The 19904-nt window shown below is 42.7% G+C and overlaps 2 protein-coding genes across 6 annotated transcripts; one reads left to right on the top strand and one right to left on the bottom strand.

Moving 5' to 3' along the window:
• Positions 1-5679: 5679 nt before the first annotated feature.
• LOC311138772 (interferon regulatory factor 6-like) lies at positions 5680-10604 on the top strand. 4 transcript variants are annotated; one of them, XM_084173591.1, is made up of 8 exons: positions 5680-5898; positions 6464-6661; positions 6833-7028; positions 7170-7262; positions 7523-7783; positions 7909-8301; positions 9064-9182; positions 9356-10604. In XM_084173591.1, the coding sequence occupies exons 2-8, from the start codon at positions 6488-6490 to the stop codon at positions 9590-9592; spliced, it is 1473 nt and encodes a 490-aa protein (XP_084029717.1). In that variant the 5' UTR covers positions 5680-5898; positions 6464-6487; the 3' UTR covers positions 9593-10604. The 4 variants fall into 4 exon arrangements, with proteins under 4 accessions (XP_084029717.1, XP_084029718.1, XP_084029719.1 ...); XM_084173592.1 differs by having other exon boundaries at positions 5712-5898; positions 6479-6661; XM_084173593.1 differs by having other exon boundaries at positions 5735-5898; positions 7170-7223.
• Positions 10605-10700: 96 nt separating this feature from the next.
• On the bottom strand, positions 10701-17423 carry LOC311138771 (TRAF3-interacting JNK-activating modulator-like). Of its 2 annotated transcripts, none has more exons than XM_084173589.1 (13): positions 17361-17423; positions 16553-16940; positions 16213-16354; positions 16033-16102; positions 15892-15919; positions 15508-15537; positions 15267-15362; positions 14680-14751; positions 14411-14551; positions 14116-14253; positions 11627-11825; positions 11397-11488; positions 10701-11208 (listed from the first exon to the last, which is right to left on the bottom strand). In XM_084173589.1, the coding sequence occupies exons 2-13, from the start codon at positions 16919-16921 to the stop codon at positions 11029-11031; spliced, it is 1557 nt and encodes a 518-aa protein (XP_084029715.1). In that variant the 5' UTR covers positions 16922-16940; positions 17361-17423; the 3' UTR covers positions 10701-11028. The 2 variants fall into 2 exon arrangements, with proteins under 2 accessions (XP_084029715.1, XP_084029716.1); XM_084173590.1 differs by lacking the exon at positions 17361-17423 and adding an exon at positions 17256-17342.
• Positions 17424-19904: the final 2481 nt, after the last annotated feature.

The raw sequence follows: 19904 nt of genomic DNA, 5'->3' as shown, positions 1-19904 counted from the left end.
CTACTAGCAAGATGTACAAGACCTTGTCCCCCCTCCTCTTTTGACAAATACAAAACACTTTGTGGAACCCAGTGATATTTATCCCAAAAAAAATCCACAATAATTGCCTGTATCTTAGCCAGAAGGCCAGATGGTGGCTCTAAAACTGACAACCGATGCCACAGTGCAGAGGCAATCACATTGTTAACTATAATAGTGCGCCCCCTATATGACATACGCGATAACAACCAACGCCATCTCCTCATCCTTCCTTCCACCATTTCAACCACCCCAATCCAATTTTTTTCCATTGTCCCCTCATCTCCTATGTACACTCCAAGATACTTAAAACCTCCCTTACACCATTCCAGCCCCCCTGGCAAAGCCATGATCCCTCCATACCATTCTCCAATCTGTAAAGCACAACTTTTTTCCCAATTTACCTTTGCAGAGGATATTCCCCTAAAACGGTCAACCATTAGACTCAAACTATCCACCTCCGCTTGATTTTTCACTAAAACAACTACATCATCAGCATAGGCTGAGAGACGAATAGGAGGAATATCCTCTGAAAGGTACACCCCTTCAATGCGACTTCTAATGCTATTTAGTAGTGGCTCTATAGCAATGGCATATAACATTCCCGACAAAGAACATCCCTGCCTAATACCTCTACACACTTTAAAAGGAGCACTCAAACCACCGTTAACTTTCAATACACTTTCAATGTCACCATATATCACCTTTATCATGGCAATAAAACCAGAGCTGAACCCAAACGCCTCAAAAGTGTGCCATAAGTATTGATGTTCAACTCGGTCAAATGCCTTTTCCTGATCAATTGAAATTAGACCAGCATCCAACCCAATAGCCCTAGAGACGTCCAAAAAATCACGAATCAGAGAAATGTTATCCCCTATCTGCCTGCCAGGAACACAGTAGGACTGGTCCGTATGTATGATTTGCCCCATCACCTCCCTCAGCCTGTTGGACAAAGCCTTGGACAGGATCTTATAATCAGTGCACAATAGAGCCACCGGCCTCCAGTTCTTCACCTCCCTAGGGTCACCCTTTTTGGGCAGTAGGGTGAGGACAGCCCTTCTGCAGCTTATTGGTAGTAACCCTCCGGTTAAACTATCATTAACTACTGCTAGCCAATCCTCTCCCAACATAGCCCAAAAAGACTTTAAAAAGTCAACGGGAAGCCCATCAATGCCTGGTGCCCTTCCATTTTCCATGCCTTTTAATGAAGTGTATAGCTCCTGCAAAGACAATGGTTGCTCTAGCTCAACCTGAGCTTCTGCAGCCACCTGTGGGAGCCCATCAAGGAACTGCTGTGTCACTGTTTTATCCTCTTTGTACTCACACTTGTAGAGCTCAGCATAGAACTCTACTGCCCTCTTTCTAATTTCACTAGGGCTAGTGAGCTCCTGTCCAACAGCTGATTTGAGACAATGAATAATTTTTCTTTGTCCATTCTTTTTCTCTAAACCAAAGAAAAATTTGGATGAGGCATCCATTTCAGAGATTCCCTGAAACTTACTTCTCACCAATGCCCCCTGTGCTCTGATACCCAGCAGGTCTGCCAATGTAGCTTTTTTCCTCTTGAGGGCCTGAGTATGGCCTCGATCTCCTGTGGTCTCAACCAACGTCATGAGTTCCACTATTTCAGTCTCTAGGGCTTTCATTGATTTGGTGATATCCCTGGTGACATTCCTTGTGTATTGATTACATAATTGTTGAATCTGGATTTTCCCTATATCCCACCACTGTTGAAGGGATACAAAACTGGCCTTTTGAGACCTCCACCTCTCCCAGAAAAAACTAAAACATTTCCTGAAGTGAGCATCACTCAATAAAGTTATATTAAAATGCCAATATGCGCTTTTGGGTTTTACATCGTTAATGAACACCACCTCTGTTATTAAACAATGATCAGAAAATCCCACTGGGGTTATCACACTTGATTTACAGACCTGAGATTGATGCTCAAAACAATAAAACCTATCTAACCTGGCCATAGAGATGGTGTTCTCTCTCACATGCGCCCAGGTGTACTGTCTCGTGCCTCCATGTTGACTCCGCCAAATATCACACAGTTCATGTGTTACAATGAGGCGTTTTAAAAAAGTCCTTGAGGCTATATGAGGTTCTTTGTGATTTCTATCTAAATCACTGACTGTACAGTTAAAATCCCCAGCAATAAATAAATAATCTTCATTATTACATTTCTCAATGGTATTTGATAATGTCTCTAAAAAACATACCCTCTCAACTGCCACCACTGGGGCATATACATTTATCAGACACATAGTGATGTTTTCATACCTTGCTCTAACTTTTAATAACCTCCCCTCAACTACCTCTTCAACCTCATATGACAAAGGCAAAAACCCTTTTGAGAACAAGATGGCCACACCCCCACTTTTTGAGTCTTTATGACTACACACCACTGTCCCCCCCCCACTCCTGTTGCCACAACTTCATTTTCCAAATTACTATGCGTTTCTTGTAGAAAATGTATGTCACTTCCCTTTCCCCTAATTAACTCATACACTATGGCTCTTTTTTTAACGTCTCTTGCCCCGTTTACGTTTAAAGAAGAAATCTTAAAACTGCTCATGGATGAAAAAAAAATACAGAGGAAGACACAGAAACCACATCTCTTTACAGAGTTAAGGCTGCGACTGAACTCTTTCATTTTCTTTAGAATTTGCATCACTTATCACTCTCGTGACCACTTTCTTGAGTCTAGCAATTTCAGGGCTTGTCAAACCTCCCCCTGTTATTTTTGACATCAGAAACTTTGCTGATTCAATAAACAATTCACTTTCAGGGAAAAAATCTGTTACATTATAATCCTGCATATATTTCTTCCCTTTTGTCAACTTCAGAAATTGACGTACTTTCTCAATCCCATACCTCCCTTCCACCCCATTTATCTCACTATTTTGTTGTGACGCATCAGATGACTCACTCTCGCTATCCTCCCCAGAAGAAAACTCCACCATCTCTACAACCGGTTTATCTTCAACTGATTTATCAATCTCTACCTTTCTCTTGGAATTAGACCCTTCACCACCCCTTACATTCTTCCTCTTACTCCTCGGTACTTTGAAAACAGCGGCTTCCTTTTCCATTATTTCAATCTCCTCCTGACCTCCAATTTCATTTTCCAGCACCACCTCAGCAACGGCAGTCGCAATCTCACCGACTTTTTCCCCTCCTTCTTTGTTCTGATCTACCACCATTGCCCCCGTATCCACACTGCCTTCCTCTCCTACTTTTCCTACCACATCTGCCCACCTCCTCCCTTCCCCAGCACCCGCACCCTTAGCATGTTCATCCCTTCGCGGTGGTGCATTAGCTGCACCAGCACTAGAGCTGCTACCAGAATCTGCGCGCTCATTCTCGGGACAATTACGCACCAAATGCCCCTCTCTTCCACAGCCAAAGCATTTCATTGATTCAGTAGAAGCGTAGAAAACATAATCAAATCCATCAATCTTAAAACTGAATGCTAAATTCAGTTCATCAATGTCCTTTTTTAAAATCATATGCACTTGTCTCCTATGAGACACGACATGTTTCAGCAACGGAGATTTGCATCCAAAAAGAACCTTCTTTATTGTTGATACAATTTGACCATGACGAGATAACTCTCGCTCCAACACTTCATCTCTAAGAAATGGTGGTACGTTAGAAAGTATAACTTTCTTCGCCGGATTCATAAGCGGAAATACCGGCGTCTGCGTCTCCCGCAACACAACACCACTCTCAACTATCATATTCACCTTTTCAATGGAATCTAAAAATATCACTACAGCGCTATTCATCCTTGAGGCTGATTTGATGCTATCATACCCAATAATAGCACCCACTGCCAAGCTACATTCTTCCACTGAACACCCGGCCGCAGCAGGAATCTTAACTCCATGTCGCCGAGAGAGAGAGAGAGAGAGAGAGAGAGAGATTTGTTTTTTTTAAATTTGTCTGTTTCATGAGCTGAACTGGTTATCCTACATGGGCGTATCGAAATGTTGCATACAGGAATGACTGCCTCTCATTTCATGTACAGTGGACCCTACACAACTTTTGCAATAATGGGGTACTCATCCATGTCCAATTTAAGTGCACTTGCTTGTATATATGGTTTGTATGTGCAGCACTGCTTTACCAATCAGAAGTAAATAACTAATATTACATTTTGACTATGAACAAGCATATCATATGTGTGTATGATACATCTATTTGTACAATTCTGTTGTCTGGAGTGATTGCATCCATGAGGTATTCTCTGATTCTACCTCTGAAATAAAACAGACATACTGTGTGAGTGGCTTCAGTGACTTGACTTCATCAGTAATCTAGATCAAATGTGTTTGCATAGTCTGGAGATGTTTTTTTATGACAACAAGTAGCCTGTTTCTTAATAGAGACACAATCCAATATTTGGTTCCCATGCTTCACTCTGCCACTGTCTTACACTGTTTCGGTGAGATTACACTGTCACATTTTTTTCCCCCTTTCTGTATCACCATCTCAAATTCTAAAGTACACAATAGACGTGGTTTAGAGGCCCAGCTCAATTGCCTATGATGTCAGTGAAATGTTCTGGCCCTGAACAATCTGTTGCTTGTTTGGCCATTTCAATGCATTACAGAGAGACAGGAGCTTTGAGACTCTGTGCGGAGCAACATCAAAAACATGGATTTACAGGGATGTCCCTCACCTGCCTCCCTAGATCACGCCTACATTTACGTCATTTAGCAGACGCTCTTATCCAGAGTGACTTACAGGAGCAATTAGGGATAAGTGCCTTGCTTAAGGGCACATCGACAGATTTTTCACCTAGTCGGCTCGGCGATTAGAACCAGCAACCTTTCGGTTACTGACACAACGCTCTTACCCACTAAGATACCTGCCTACCCTGAAATATGAAGCAATGTAGCCTATCAGTCATTGGTTGAGACCACTGTAATGACAACATCTAAAGTTAAATAGCAAAACACTGACAATATTTTTTTATTTTATAGACTTTGATTTGATTAAAGTAAAGAACACTTATTTTCAAGTGAATGGCAACAAGTAAAAATGTGTTCTCTGCTAATAATGATTTTTCAATTGACCATCAGTCTTAAATCCTGAAAACTCTCTCTCACACACAGGCTATCTGATCTCACTGGCCTATAAATAAATTCACACGTAATGAAACTGGGAAACTTCAGGGAAGTCCTCAAGACAAGAGCGGCTGGTGCGGTGGGGACTTCTAGCACGCACACATTGGAAAAAGGCCCGTGTGCAGTTTCTGGGTGTGACTGCACCATTAACAAGAGTGTACAGTAGAAATGATCATAATGTACGTGTTACAATGACAATGTATATTAACATATTTTAATTAGGCTATAATAGGATGACTGACTGCACTCCAAACTGCTTATTTCAAATTGCTTTTGAAAACAACAAACACATTTGTTTACATAATTTATAGCATAATAGTCTTAATGGTTTTTATGTGGCTAATTTAAAGATCCTATGGCAACATTCTAACATAGATATTGTGAGTCATTTGGTCGTCATGGTCACAAGAAGGCTCCACCGAAAGTAAACTGGGTTTTTTTCACCAGCTGGAAAGGTGTGCCGGGTGCCAAGAATGAAACGTGTGTGACGTCACGGCTCTACCTGAGTTTCGGGAAGGGAGAGGAAAGGGGGTGGCATAAACTGATGTGGACAAGATTATCAGAATTGTTCTCCCATGATAAGAAGTATATGTGATTTATACAGTCTTTTTTTTACCCGGATTGCTAAGGACATACATGTTCCAACGTTTTGGAGAATAACATTTTCCTGAAGATTGATTGAGGTTCTATTTTCTCCCGGATAGAAAGTAGCCTACTTCCTGGTTACATTCAACTGCAGGTAAGTTTCGCAGCGGTCGCCTACATTTAGTTAGTTTGCAACCTCGAAATAGTTTAAAGTTCGTAACTAGATGGTTATTAGAAGTCATTACTAACAATATCTCCGTGAAGAAGTAGCCTATATACTGGTCTTTCATATGTTGCTCAAATTTACAGTACGAGCGAGGGGTTGTAACTAAGCATCAACAAAAGTCAAAAGTTTATCACAACAAAAGTCTGTAGCCTATCCTATTGGATTGGTGGGAAGAATTTAACTTTATGGTTATGATTTTGGGATAAATTAATGTAGCAACATTGGACATGGTTTTATTTCCATACTCAACTGACCTGTGTAACAACCATGTCCTGCAGATACACCAGGAGTATCATAAAACCAACCATAATTATGCACTTAGTGGTCCAAGTCTGTTTGGAATCTTGATAGCGTGCCAGCTACATCATGCCCATACAACTCACTGTTTTCTTAGTACAGTGTTTCTAGTAGAACTGAAGTGTTTTGAGATATCTTGGTCAGGACATCAACATAAGTGTACCATATGGGTAGTAGATATCTAACCCTCCCATAGTGGCCCCCTCCCCAGACAGTAAGCATGGCGGTGACCCCGCGGCGTGTTCGGCTCAAGCCCTGGCTAGTGGCCCAGGTGGACAGTGGGCTCTACCCAGGCCTGGTGTGGATCGATCGTGACAACAAGCGTTTCAGGATCCCCTGGAAACACGCTACGCGCCACACCCCCCAGCACGAGGAAGAGAACACCATCTTTAAGGTGAGTAAAGCACATATCTGTTACAGCTTATGAAACAATACATGTAGATCAGTGGTCACCAACCTTTTCTGAGCCGAGATCACTTTCTGAGTCAAAATGCAGGCCGAGATCTACCGAAAAAAACATGACTTAAAATGTATTCTTCATCTGTACCCTCTCTCCCTGTACCAGGCCTGGGCGGTGGAGACAGGAAAGTTCCAGGAGGGTATTGATGACCCTGACCCTGCCAAGTGGAAAGCCCAGCTCCGCTGTGCCCTCAACAAGAGCAGAGAGTTCAACCTTGTCTACGATGGCACCAAAGAAGTCCCCATGAACCCCCTGAAGATCTATGACGTCTGTGACATCCCACAGCCCCTCAGTAACCCAGGTAACTGGCCATGGATGACATACAAATATTTTTTTCAATTACAGTTTAACAACAATGATGGTTTGGTAGCAGCTTTGAAGCATAGCTTGGGTTTTGGAACCCCTTGCTCTCTTTTCATTTTCTCTTCTTCTCTTTCATCAGGATCCTCAGATTCTGGGTCCTGGACGCCGAATGACGGTGATGAAGATGAACCAGGTACTCCAGAGCCCCTCCCTCCTTATCCAACATCCAACGGTTAGTCATGTCAAATATCTCTTATCTCGCTTATTTGTCCCTCACTAATACTGTTTTTCTCTGATGTTTACCAAGTCATTTGTCCTAAACCACACAACAGTTCAGATCTAGCCTCCAGATAATGTTTTCCAAGTTGCCTTATCCAAAAACAACTGCCTAGTGCCCTTTTGTCTGACTTCCACCAGTTTTGATATCAATATCCAAGTATTGTTTTTGGCACGGCATCTAATCATGCTTTGTGTTTCCCTGTGACCGACCAGGCACCAGCCCCGCTCTAATGTGGTCTCCTCCTGGGTCAGTATCGCCCCTCCACCCCCCCAGCTGCCCACCTAGCTGCCCCCCATCAGTTGAAGAGTGGCCCAAAGAGGAGGTTAAGCCATGGCCCAAAGAGGAGCCTTTGGATGTGGAGATGCAGCCTTCCCCTCTGGAGATGGCGCCCCCTCCTCCACTTGACATGCCTTCCCCTCCCATGCCTGACATGATGTTCGCCTCCCCAGAGATGTGGATCAGCTCCTTGCCCAGTGAGTACACTACTACACAGACAAACTCCTCCATTAGGTAAATATAGGGCTGCATACATTGATTGTATACAGTATCACAGGAGTTTGCCCGTACAGACCAACTGATGTCTCTCTTTCTCCCTCAGTGACAGACCTGGAGGTGCAGTTCCAGTATCGGGGTAAGGAGGTGTGTCCAGCCATGACGGTCAGTAACCCCCAGGGCTGCAGGCTGTTTTACGGGGACCTGGGCCCCATGGTCAACCAGGAGGAGCTGTTTGGCCCTATCAGCCTGGAGCAGCTGAGGTTCCCCTCTACCGAGCACATCGCCAATGACAAGCAGAGGGTCTTCACCAACCGCCTACTGGACGTCATGGACCGAGGCCTCATCCTGGAGGTCAGCGGCCATGACATCTATGCCGTCCGCCTCTGCCAGTGCAAGGTGTACTGGTCAGGCCCCTGTGCACCCAACCCCAATGCACCCAACCTCATAGAGAGGCAGAGGAAGATCAAGCTGTTCTGTCTGGAGTCCTTTCTCAGCGGTAAGTACTGACTCCGATCCTACTGACCCTTTTAGCATAGACAGACTCTAACCTTCCTACAGCAACAATGTTTTGTACTACTCTTGGCACAGCTTCTTGCTTATCGATATATTATATATATATATATATATATATATTAGGCTGTGCCCTTAGGAGGTATTGTGATAGTGTGATAATATGGCATTTACTGTAGCTGTTATTGCATGTACAGTGAATGTACTAAACATTAGGAACACCTGCTCTTTCCATGACAGACTGACCAGGTGAAAGCTATGATCCCTTATTGATGTCACTTGTTAAATCCGCTTCAATCAGTGTAGCTGAAGGGGAGGGGACCAGTTAAAGAAGGATTTTTAAGCCTTGAGACAAGGATTGTGTATGTGTGCCATTCAGAGGGCGAATGGGAAAGACAAAAGATTGAAGTGCCTTTGAATGGGGTATGGTAGTAGGTGCCAGTCGCACTGGTGTCAAGAACTGCAATGCTGCTGTGTGTATCAAGAATGGTCCTCCACCCAAAGGACATCCAGCCAACTTGACTCAACTTTGGGAAGCATTGGAGTCAACATGGGCCAGCATCCCTGTGGAACGCTTTCGACACCTTGTAGAGTCCATGCACCGACGAATTGAGTCTGTTCTGAGGGCAAAAGGGGGTGCAACTCAATATTAGGAAGATGTTCCTAATGTTTTGTACACTCAGTGTAAGCTGTGAGAGTGATTTGCTATGTGATATGATTGTGATAGGTTTATATTTGACGTGTGCAGGTGTAATAGCCCATCAGAGGGGCCAGTCGGCCAGCCCTCCTCAGTTCGACATCAACCTGTGCTTTGGAGAGGAGTGGCCTGACAGCAGACCCAGGGAGAGGAAGCTCATCATGGTGCAGGTATGAGACAGTCTTTGTATCAAGATGTTTCATGCAATGATTCATAGAAAACTAATGAAACATTCGTTTTTCATCATTTTAAAATGTGTTGCATTGACCCTCAAGCATGTGTGTTTTGCTGTTGAGTCCCTTCACTGTAACAGCCACTTATTTGGCCCTCTGCTCCCCTCCAGATCATCCCTGTGGTAGCACGTATGATCACTGAGATGTTCTCAGGCGACTGCATGCGCTCCTTCGACAGTGGCAGTGTGCGCCTGCAGATCTCCATCCCGGACATCAAGGATAACATCGTGACCCACCTGAAGCAGCTGTACCGCCTGTTGCAGACCCACCAGGGCCAGGAGGGCTGGCCTCAGGCTCTGTCCCCGGGGGCTGGCATGAGCCTGCCGCAGGCCCTGCACGCCCAGTGAAGCAGCCCAGTCCACCACAGCCCTAAAAAGGCCAGTCAGTCTCATACACAGCTCTGTCTGGACACTGTCTTCTTACTGCTGCCTCTCTACTACTGGGCCATGAGGGGACCTGTAGTCAGCAAACTAGTACTTATGTTTATAAAGGCATGTTCATCAGAATAGGAAAAAGGAGAGGGATCGCTTCAATATAGCCTTTTTTCGTTATTTTGCTATAATGTTAGCTGAGAGGGGCCATGTGTATATATTGTGGTAAATGCTGCTAACAGGCATTGTAAGACTACTACTGTGGCAGTCAGTAAAACATGGTGTGATAGTGTCTGTCTGCAGTTGTAAAGCCCCAGGGCCTTGTACTCTATATGGACAGAACTAGAGGAGCATTGGATGGCAAGGCAACATTGAACATAGTCAATGAGTTACAGGCATAACCCTGTACCCCAGTTACACAATACCAGTCAGTGATCAAGCTTTGTCCATGTCATTGTTATGTCTGCTACCTGTTTTTAACCCATGAAGAATATCTCTGACGTTTCAGTGCTAAAGCAAGATATTTAGATATTTTTTCTTTTGGAGAAAAAACAAGCAAGTGGTTAATCTATTATGTGAACTTTTATGATTACTCAAGTGGTTATTATACGTTTGTATCTCATCATGACTGCTGAGATCCATTCTAACTGTTCCTGCTAGGTATGTGAACAGTATCCTATACCCTTTACTTGTTTTTTTATGCTAATACTAGTGGATAAGATCAGGTAACAGTAGATGATTTGGTAAACCAAATGGATTGTTTATTTTCTGTTAGACCTTTTCACCAAAATATTTATAATTTTATGGAATTTAAACCTTTTGTTTTGGTCCATGAAATTAGTATAAGGGGTGTCACTGCACTTTTTGGACAAAATTTAGTCTTGTGGTTAGATAGCATTTCATTTTTCAATAACTTTTATCCTCCTAATGATTTGTATTGTATTTTTTTAATTATAAAAATGTCCATAACTAGGCAAGTGATCAGCAATTTTTTTTAAATGAGGCGAATCAGCAATTAAATGTATTCAGTAATGAAAAAGGGTTTGATTCAAATTGACAAAAAGTCATACCATATTCCTGCAAGTGTTTTTATTCAATGGTATTTTATGTCAGTTTTACTGTTCAGTTATAAAAGTGGCAAGTGTGTCAGCTATACTGAGGCTATATGTATTTGATTATTATGAAAGGATGAAACACGTATGCATGAACATGATGCAGTAACCATACAACGCATTAGAAATACACATTTACTTCAAGATGACATTTTCAATGGATGATAGATATCCTTCGCTATAATGTTGACTGCGCTATACAGAAAACATTACAAGTAAAATGCAATAAACATATTTCCCAAAACCCTCAGAGCACGTTCTTCAGTGGTTTGTCCAGTTCCCAGGTCTTGTCATATGGGCCTATAGCAATGCTGTGGTAATGTCATAGAGATACTTCTCTGTGTGTTCTTGTAGTACTTGGTAAAGGTCCCACAGCTGATTCCTTGTTGTGGGGATATCGGCCAATAACAACGTCAAAATGGCCACCACCGTGACTACCAGGAACAGAGACAGCAGGATAAACCAGGGACAACAGCGTCTCTTGGTGGAAAAAATAAAGATTCCATCAGTATCAAGTTAATATAGGACAAAAATCAAGCATAGCCAATAAACATGTTGGAGACATACAGTATGAAGACAGTGGGGACAGAAATTGACTTAAATGCTATGATGGTGCTCTGGGTTTGACATTACTAAGATGAGAAAGGGAATTGTAGACATATCCAGACCTCTCGCCTATGGACGTTGGCTTCCATCATGCTTTGCTTCTTGTTGCTGTGGTGTGACATGGCTGGATGAAACTGCTCATCTAAGGGATGCTCTAGTGATGAGGTCAACACATTTACAGACCAATAAATATAATGGTCAAAATAGCAGTTCAAACATTCCTTGACCTACTACTACTACAGTAACACAATCCAACAGTTTTATCTGCTAGTGGGTATTTAATATACTACACCTATGGAGTCCTGTTGCCGTCCTTTGACAATCTCCTGCTGTTTCTTGGTGTCTTGCTGCTGCTGTCGCCATGTGTCTTGTTGTGTCCTGCAGCTGTGCAGGTTATCCTCTAGAAGGCTGATCTTGAGGTGGAGCTCAGCCTCAGTGTGTTGGTGCTGCAGCAACTGGCTCTTCAGAGTTTCCTCCTGTCCCATCACTCTCTGGATGGATGCAAAGGGAAATATATGATGGTATGTAGATATCTTATGTCACTCTAACAACAGGTCAGTGCTGTGTGCGTGCGTGGGTGATTCTCTTGAAACCAGTTTTAACCATGTCAGTAGCAAATTGGGTTACAAAACCATGATGCATCTGCAAAAATCAACTATCATTCTAAAGACTAAGATGTCTAGTTTATGTCACAGTGTCTTATTTTAAATATATGTTACATTTCCGCCTGAATTTTGTACATTTTCACCCCAAATTATCATTAACGAAATGTGTCCGGATTCAATTCTCGTGTAATTTTATGCAATTTGACATTAGAAAAACCCAACTTATTTGAATAAAACACAAAAAATGTGTGTACATAAATAATAAAAATGCTATACCAGTTTAACTATAATATTAAACTATAATATAGTAGTTATAACTATAATAACATTCAACTGTAATATTTATTACGTAAAAACACAGTGTCTGTGAACATTTGTCATTACGTAACACTTTTTTAAGTTCCTGTAAAAACTCCAAGTAGTTTTTAAATCCACCCATGATGCATCATCTAGAGCAGGGGTTTCCAAACCTTTTCAATCAGGCCCCCCTTCCAGCAATGGGAACGTCCCGTGCCCCCCACGTCTATTTCTATGGGCACAAGCATTGTTTTTTAACTAAATCTGTGGGCTAAAAACATTAGCTGACTTGGGCTAGTTGATCTGGACATTTCTGACAAGTTATAAATAGCTCTCTAAGGTATGCAATGACTGACATGACAAGAGGAAAACTGATGATGCACTAACCAATTTCAAAATTGCACCTTGTGCATTCTGCTATTACAAATTTAGAGAGCCATTACCTTATAACCATGGCGGCATGAATAGGCTTCAGTGATGAGGTCAATTGTTTGCATACTTGTCTGTCTCCTATTATTTGCAGATTAAGCTAAGGGCCTCTCATTAACGAAACATACATTTCTCATTACCACGTTATTTTTAGGTCCGTTTCGGTAATGAGAACCTTAATATCGGTAATGATAATCAAATCAAATTTTATTTGTCACATGCGCCGAATACTACAGGTGTAGACCTTACCGTGAAATGCTTACTTACAAGGCCCTTAACCAACAATGCAGTTCAAGAAATAGAGTTTTTTATTTTTTATTTATATTTACTAAATAAACTAAAGTAAAAAATAAAATAAAAGGTAACACAATAAATTACAATGACGAGGCTATATACAGGGGTTACCGGTACCGAGTCAATGTGCGGGGGTACAGGTTAGTTGAGGTAATTTGTACATGTAGGTAGGGGTAGAGTGACTATGCACAGATAATAAACAGCGAGTAGTAGCAGTGTAAAAACAAGGGGGGGGGGGGGGGGGGGGGGGGGTGTTAATGTAAATAGTCCGGGTGGCCATTTGATTAATTGTTCAGCAGTCTTATGGCTTGGGGGTAGAAGCTGTTAAGGAGCCTTTTGGACCTAGACTTGGCGCTTCGGTACCGCTTGCCGTGCGGCAGCAGAGAGAACATTCTATGACTTGGTGATGTACTGGGCCGTACGCACTACCCTCTGTAGAGCCTTACGGTCGGATGCCGAGCAGTTGTCATACCAGGCGGTGATGCAACCGGTCAGGATGCTCTCGATGGTGCAGCTGTATAACTTTTTGAGGATCTGGGGACCCAAGCCAAATATTTTCAGTCTCCTGAGGGGGAAAAGGTGTTGTCGTGCCCTCTTCACAACTGTCTTGGTGTTTTTGGACCATGATAGTTTCTTTGGTGATGTGGTCACCAAGGAACTTGAAACTCTCGACCGGCTCCACTACAGCCCCGTCGATGTTAATGGGGGCCTGTTCGGCCCACCTTTTCCTGTAGTCCACGATCAGCTCCTTTGTCTTGCTGATCATAAGCTAATTCTAATGTATAGTCAATGGGTGTGCTATGCTGGGAACTTATTTACTAGGATAAGTAATCTATAACTTTTTAAATATCAGTTGTTTGATTAAGTAAGGTTTGTCAAGAAATAAAGGGGGGATAAACCCCATTTAATTTACTTAAAGCCATAATTTTGAGTTTGTTTCAGCAAAGAGCAACCCCGCCACTTAAAGGAGGATATCTCCCATTTTGACATGTTTTCACACTTACCTGTAATATTGTTTGATGTCCCAAGACAGCTTTTGGTTCTTATCTCACATATTTAGATACTTTATAGGCATATATTATTGTATTATGTCATTTGCCCATAGGATCCCATTCAATCCAGAAATACATATAAATATATATATGTGTGTGTGTACCTCGAGCTGGCTCTGTAACAGGTTTATATGGTCAATGTTCTGCACCAGAGACTTCCTCATTTGGGTGCATTTGATCCTCTCCTCCTCATAGCGCTCTCTCCACTGTGATGACTGAACCTGGGCTGTCTGCAGTGCCATCTGGTGGACACACAAAATACACACACAGTGAAACTGTCCTAAGACAGTCAAATCAAATTTCTCAAATCGAATCACATACATTGAATTAATCATTGACTGTAATAGAACACAGTGCTATTTTGCGTGATCCAGAGTGCAGCCCTGTCTGACCCCTTACCTCCAGGCTGTGAGCCCTCTCCTGGGCCTTGGTCGTCTGGTCAGTGACCCTCTGGAGCGCGGCCACGGCCATCTCCTCCACCTCCTGTCTCTGCTGCTCCGACTGTAGCAGCAGCATCTTGGCTCCATCCCTAGACAGCCTCTGAGAGAAAGAGAGGAGAATGAGTCAGCATAATGATGATTGCTCTTTGTGGTTTCAGCCTGGTGGTGATTTTGTATGAGCATCCATACTGTAAGTCATATAGGTACAGACAGTGTTCTTGAACACACCTGTACACAGATCTTCAGCTGTGACTCTAGTGCCCCAATCTTTCCCTTCATCGTGTCCTCTTTACAACAGATCTGTGAGGGTAGAGAAAGATGAGACGTGTGAGAGAGATGAGACATACTGACAGTGAGGTAGAAAGACAGAAAAGCAGATAGCAACTGGCAGACGGTGGTAAACGGTTCCTGTGCCATTTCATTTGTCTCTGTACATTTCTCGTGTTTCTCGCTCAGCTTCTCAGTGACAGGATGCAGGGTAGACCACAGCTCCTCCAGTAGAATGATGGTGGAAACACTGTGAACTCGTCTCTGAAACCACAGCCTGTCTTAAACTAGATCACTGAACCAAACACAGTATTACCTCATTTAGAGAAGTGATGGACCAGACACCCCAAGGACCCTATGTCACAATACAGCAGTTGCTCAGAACATCAACCCACTGTCAAAACTACATGGCAGTCCCTTCATGAAACAGAGTATGGTACAGAAATACAGTAATTCAGTGTGCATACATGAGTATGATTGAGATATGGGCAAAGGTAGAGGGACATTTGTGGACATCACATCAGTGTATAAGAGATCCAGGTTCTAACCTTCCAGACATTGTCATGTGAGAGCAGTATAGTAGAGGTGGTGTGCTGCAGTAGAGCCAGCTTCTGTTTCAGAGAATCTTCTCGCCACAGAGCCTCCTATGGAAAGAGATACACCATAATACAAGTGAGGTTGAGGTTCTGACTAAAAGGCATGTCTCAATGATATGGATTATCATTATAGATTCAAATACGGTAGCTTCTTTGCAGTAATCTAAGGAGTCAGCAGAGCAGGATTACACACCTGTAGATACTCTGAGAGTTGAAGGAGGTCCTACATAGAGGACAGAGAGCGAGACGAAGAGAGAGACAGAGAGAGATTGAGAGCGTTATCACAATAGGCATAAAATATATTCCTAACGTGCAAGGAGGGACATCATATACTGTACAGTACATTGTTATTATGGGTGGTGAACTATGTATGTCACACACCCACAACAGTTCAAATATCATAATATCAACTGTACGTTGCTACGCAACACAACTGATAGTGATGTCTTCTGTCAGAATGATGAATGATTATGTACATGGAAACTGTGACTCATTGCTGTGGCTCAGATTTGAATGAGAAAAATATATTGAATCTACCCAAAACATTACAGAGATCTAGTACATCAGAGTTACTTACTGCCTCATTCACGGTGATATAGCCATGCCTGTGAATGATAGGAAGGGAGTGGGGGTCAGTGGTCAAAGTGTTATACATGACAGATAAGCAGTTCAACAGATCAGTGTCTTCATGTTAAGGTCAGTCACTTACTGTACTTACTCTGTCTGACAGCAAGCATTCCTCTGTTGGAGCTGATTGCTTACCAGGCCACTCTTCTCCCGTTGAACTACTAACAGGGAGAGAGGAAGATAATGAAGTTCACCAACAAACTCAAAATTAGAAAAGTATGTTGAAATTTAAATACCAAAATAAGGAGCCCCAGTGAGTTCTATATTTCACCTCTATCTCTGATATCCATACACTTCCTTAGTGTAGGCTGCTGTGAAGTGTGAGGGAATGTCTGTGAGAAGTCAGAGTGAAGCTCCCCTGTTTTGTTTGTACCTCCTGTCCCTTGCTGTGGTGGTGAGGTGATCCACGATGCCTGATGAAACAGTTTTTTCAACTGTCACACACCACTTTTGTGTTTGACAAAACCGAATATTCCAGTTTTTGCGTATAACAGACATATAATAACACAATGTCATACAGGTAATGTGTATTATTATGTCATACAGGTAATGTGTATTATTATGTCACACAGGTAATGTGTATTATTATGTTATACAGGTCATGTCCTTACCTTCCTGATGGAGTGTACGTCTGGCCAGGTGATCCCCAGTGTCTCTGCTGATATAAGGGACTGTCTGTGGATAAGAGGCACTCTCTGCCTGTTGGTCCTCATCGTGACTTTGGTCTCCTTATTTGACTCCTTTTCATCAGCCTGAGGAGTGGCAGCCTGGACAAACTGTCTCCTTCTCTGGAACTCCATCTGTCTTTTCTGCTGCATCTCACTCTTCCAGTCGGCCTCCAGCTTGTGTCCTGGGCTGCGACATGTCGTCACATTGTTGCGATCTCTCAAGAACTCATGTTTTGCTGCCCGCTGTTCCAGCTTTTGGTCGTAACTCTCCATCCGAGGTCGTCTCCTCTTGAGGTCTTTTTGGATCTCCATTTTGGTAGCTGAACTTTAACTGCAGGATTCAGATTAAGACATTAGTATCAGTCCATCAGATTCTTCAAAGAAAGCACGATTGGTTATGGGTGTGTCAAAACAGGATGCATTGCATTCAGCTTTGAGCCGAGATAAATTAGGAAAGCAAGAATGACTTTCAGTATGAATTAAATTAAAGAAATGAAGCCTGACATTCAAACACCTGCGGTATAAAGTCCTACTTTATGTATGTGAAGCATGAGTAATGCTTCGCCATAAGCAGAAACTAGCTGTAGTGTGCTATCTCAATGTACGAGAAGGCTGCTGACTTAAAGCTGAGAGACGGATCACTCACAACATAAGGAATCCCCTCATGAGGCTGATACATGACAAAATCACAAAACATTTCCTCCACAGATGAAGCCTTGTGAGTGTGATCATAGGAGTAGCAAAAACAAACCTGAATACATTCAATGAACCTAGCAGCCTGTTGTCTCTCTATCGCGTCTCAACGTCTGTCTTCTTTGAATTCAGTAACTGTTACTTCTGACTCGCTCTCATAACAGGAAATGAGAGAAACCACACTGCTCATGTTCACGCTGCTGTTCTGCTATAATGACCCCCACATTGCATCCTTACACTGGAATCACACATGGGTAAACCATAAGAGAAGTGACTGGAAGGAAACTCACATTTAGATATGTACTGTGGTAGAGTGGTGTGGGAAAGTTGTAGGCCTGCAGAATGTAGTGGGACTGTGGCTAGTGATAAGCCCAAGCTTATAGTGTGCCACAAGGTGTATGTTTAGAAGATACACAAATGTTGAGCCACATTTCCAGGTCGTTCCCAACTGACTGAATATACTGTGCATTCGGAAAGTACTCAGACCCCTTGACTTTTTCGACATTTTGTTACGTTACAGCCTTATTCTAAAATGGATTAAAAAATAAATAATCCTAATCAATCTACACAAATAAATGTACTCAGTACTTTGTTGAAGCACCTTTGGCAGCGATTACAGCCTCGAGTCTTCTTGGGTAGGATGCTACAAGCTTGGCACACCTGTATTTGGGGAGTTTCTCGCATTCTTCTCTGCAGATCCTCTCAAGCTCTATCAGTTTGGATGGGGAGCGTCGCTGCACAGCTATTTTCACATCTCTCCAGAGATGTTAGATCGGGTTCAAGTCCGGGCTCTGGCTGGGCCACTCAAGGACATTCAGAGACTTGTCCCGAAGCCACTCCTGCGTTGTCTTGGCTGTGTGCTTAGGGTCGTTGTCCTGTTGGAAGGTGAACCTTCGCCCCAGTCTGAGGTTCTGAGCACACTGGAGCAAGTTTCCATCAATGATCTCTCTGTACTTTGCTGCGTTCATCTTTCCTTCGATCCTGACTAGTCTCCCAGTCCCTGTCGCTGAAAAACATCCCCACAGCATGATGCTGTCACCGCCATGCTTCATCGTAGGGATGGTGCAAGGTTTCCTCCAGACGTAATGCTTGGCATTCAATCTTGGTTTCATCAGACCAGAGAAACTTGTTTGTCATGGTCTGAGAGTCCTTTAGGTGCCTTTTGGCAAACTCCAAGTGGGCTGTCATGTGCCTTTTACTGAGGAGTGGCTTCCGTCTGGCCACTCTACCATAAAGGCCTGATTGGTGGAGTGCTGCAGAGATGGTTGTCCCCCTGGAAGGTTCTCCCATCTCCACAGAGGAACTCTGGAGCTCTGTCAGAGTGACCATGAGGTTATTGGTCACCTCCCTGACCAAGGCCCTTCTCCCCCGATTGCTCAGTTTGGACTATAAAGTACTACTTAAGTAGTTTTTTGGTGTATGAACCTTTGACAACTTTTACTTCTACTTCACTACATTCCTAAAGAAAATAATGTACTTTTTACTCCATATATTTTCCCTGACACCCAAAAGTACTCGTTACATTTTGCATGGCTAGCAGGAAAATTGTCAAATTCACACACTTATCAAGAGAACATCCCTGGTCGTCCCTACTGCCTCTGGTCTGACAGACTCACTAAACACAAATGCTTCGTTTGTAAATTATATCTGAGTGTTGGAGTGTGCCCCTGGCTATCCGTAAATGAAATGGTGCTGTCTTGTTTGTTTAATATAGGGAATTTGAAATGATTTATACTTTTACTTTTACTTACAGTAGTATATTTTAGCAATTACATTTACTTTTGATCCTTAAGTAATATTTAAAACCAAATACTTTTAGACTTTTACTCAAGTAGTATTTTACTGGGTGACTTTCACTTTTACTTGAGTCATTTTGTATTAAGGTATCTTTACTTTTACTCAAGTATGACAATTGGGTACTTTTTCCACCCCTGGCTCAAGGGAAAGTCTTGGTGGTTCCAAACTTCTTCCATTTAAGAATTATGGAGGCCACTGTGTTCTTGGGGACCTTCAATGCTGCAGAAATGTTTTGGTACCCTTCCCCAGATCTGTGCCTCGACACAATCCTGTCTCAGAGCTCTACAGACAACTCCTTTGACCTGGTTTTTGCTCAGACATGCACTGTCAACTGTGGGACCTTATATAGACAGGTGTGTGCCTTTCCAAATCATGTCCAATCAATTGAACTTACCACAGGTGGACTCCAATCAAGTTGTAGAAACATCTCAAGGATGATCAATGGAAACAGGATGCACCTGAGCTCAATTTCAAGTCTCATAGCAAAGGGTCTGAATACTTAAGTAAATACGTTTTTTTTTTTTTTTTTTTTTTATGTCTAAAAAGCTGTTTTCGCTTTGTCATTATGGGGTATTGTGTGTAGATTGATGAGGGGAAAAAACGATTTAATACATTTTAGAATAAGGCTGTAACGTAACAAAATGTGGAAAAAGTGAAGGGGTCTGAATACTTTCTGAATGCACTGTAGCTATCATACTGACAACAGATTGACAACAGGAGGGATTGTCCAGGACTTTGTATGGGATTGTCCAGGATCCCTCCTTGACAGAGACCTTTGCTCTGTGGGGATGCCATCCTTAGTACC

The sequence above is a fragment of the Coregonus lavaretus genome (genome assembly GCF_964263955.1).
Source record: "Coregonus lavaretus genome assembly, chromosome: 12".
NCBI lineage: Eukaryota > Metazoa > Chordata > Actinopteri > Salmoniformes > Salmonidae > Coregonus > Coregonus lavaretus.
Note: the sequence above shows the minus strand (reverse complement) of the source record. Positions and strands in the feature narration are given on the sequence as shown.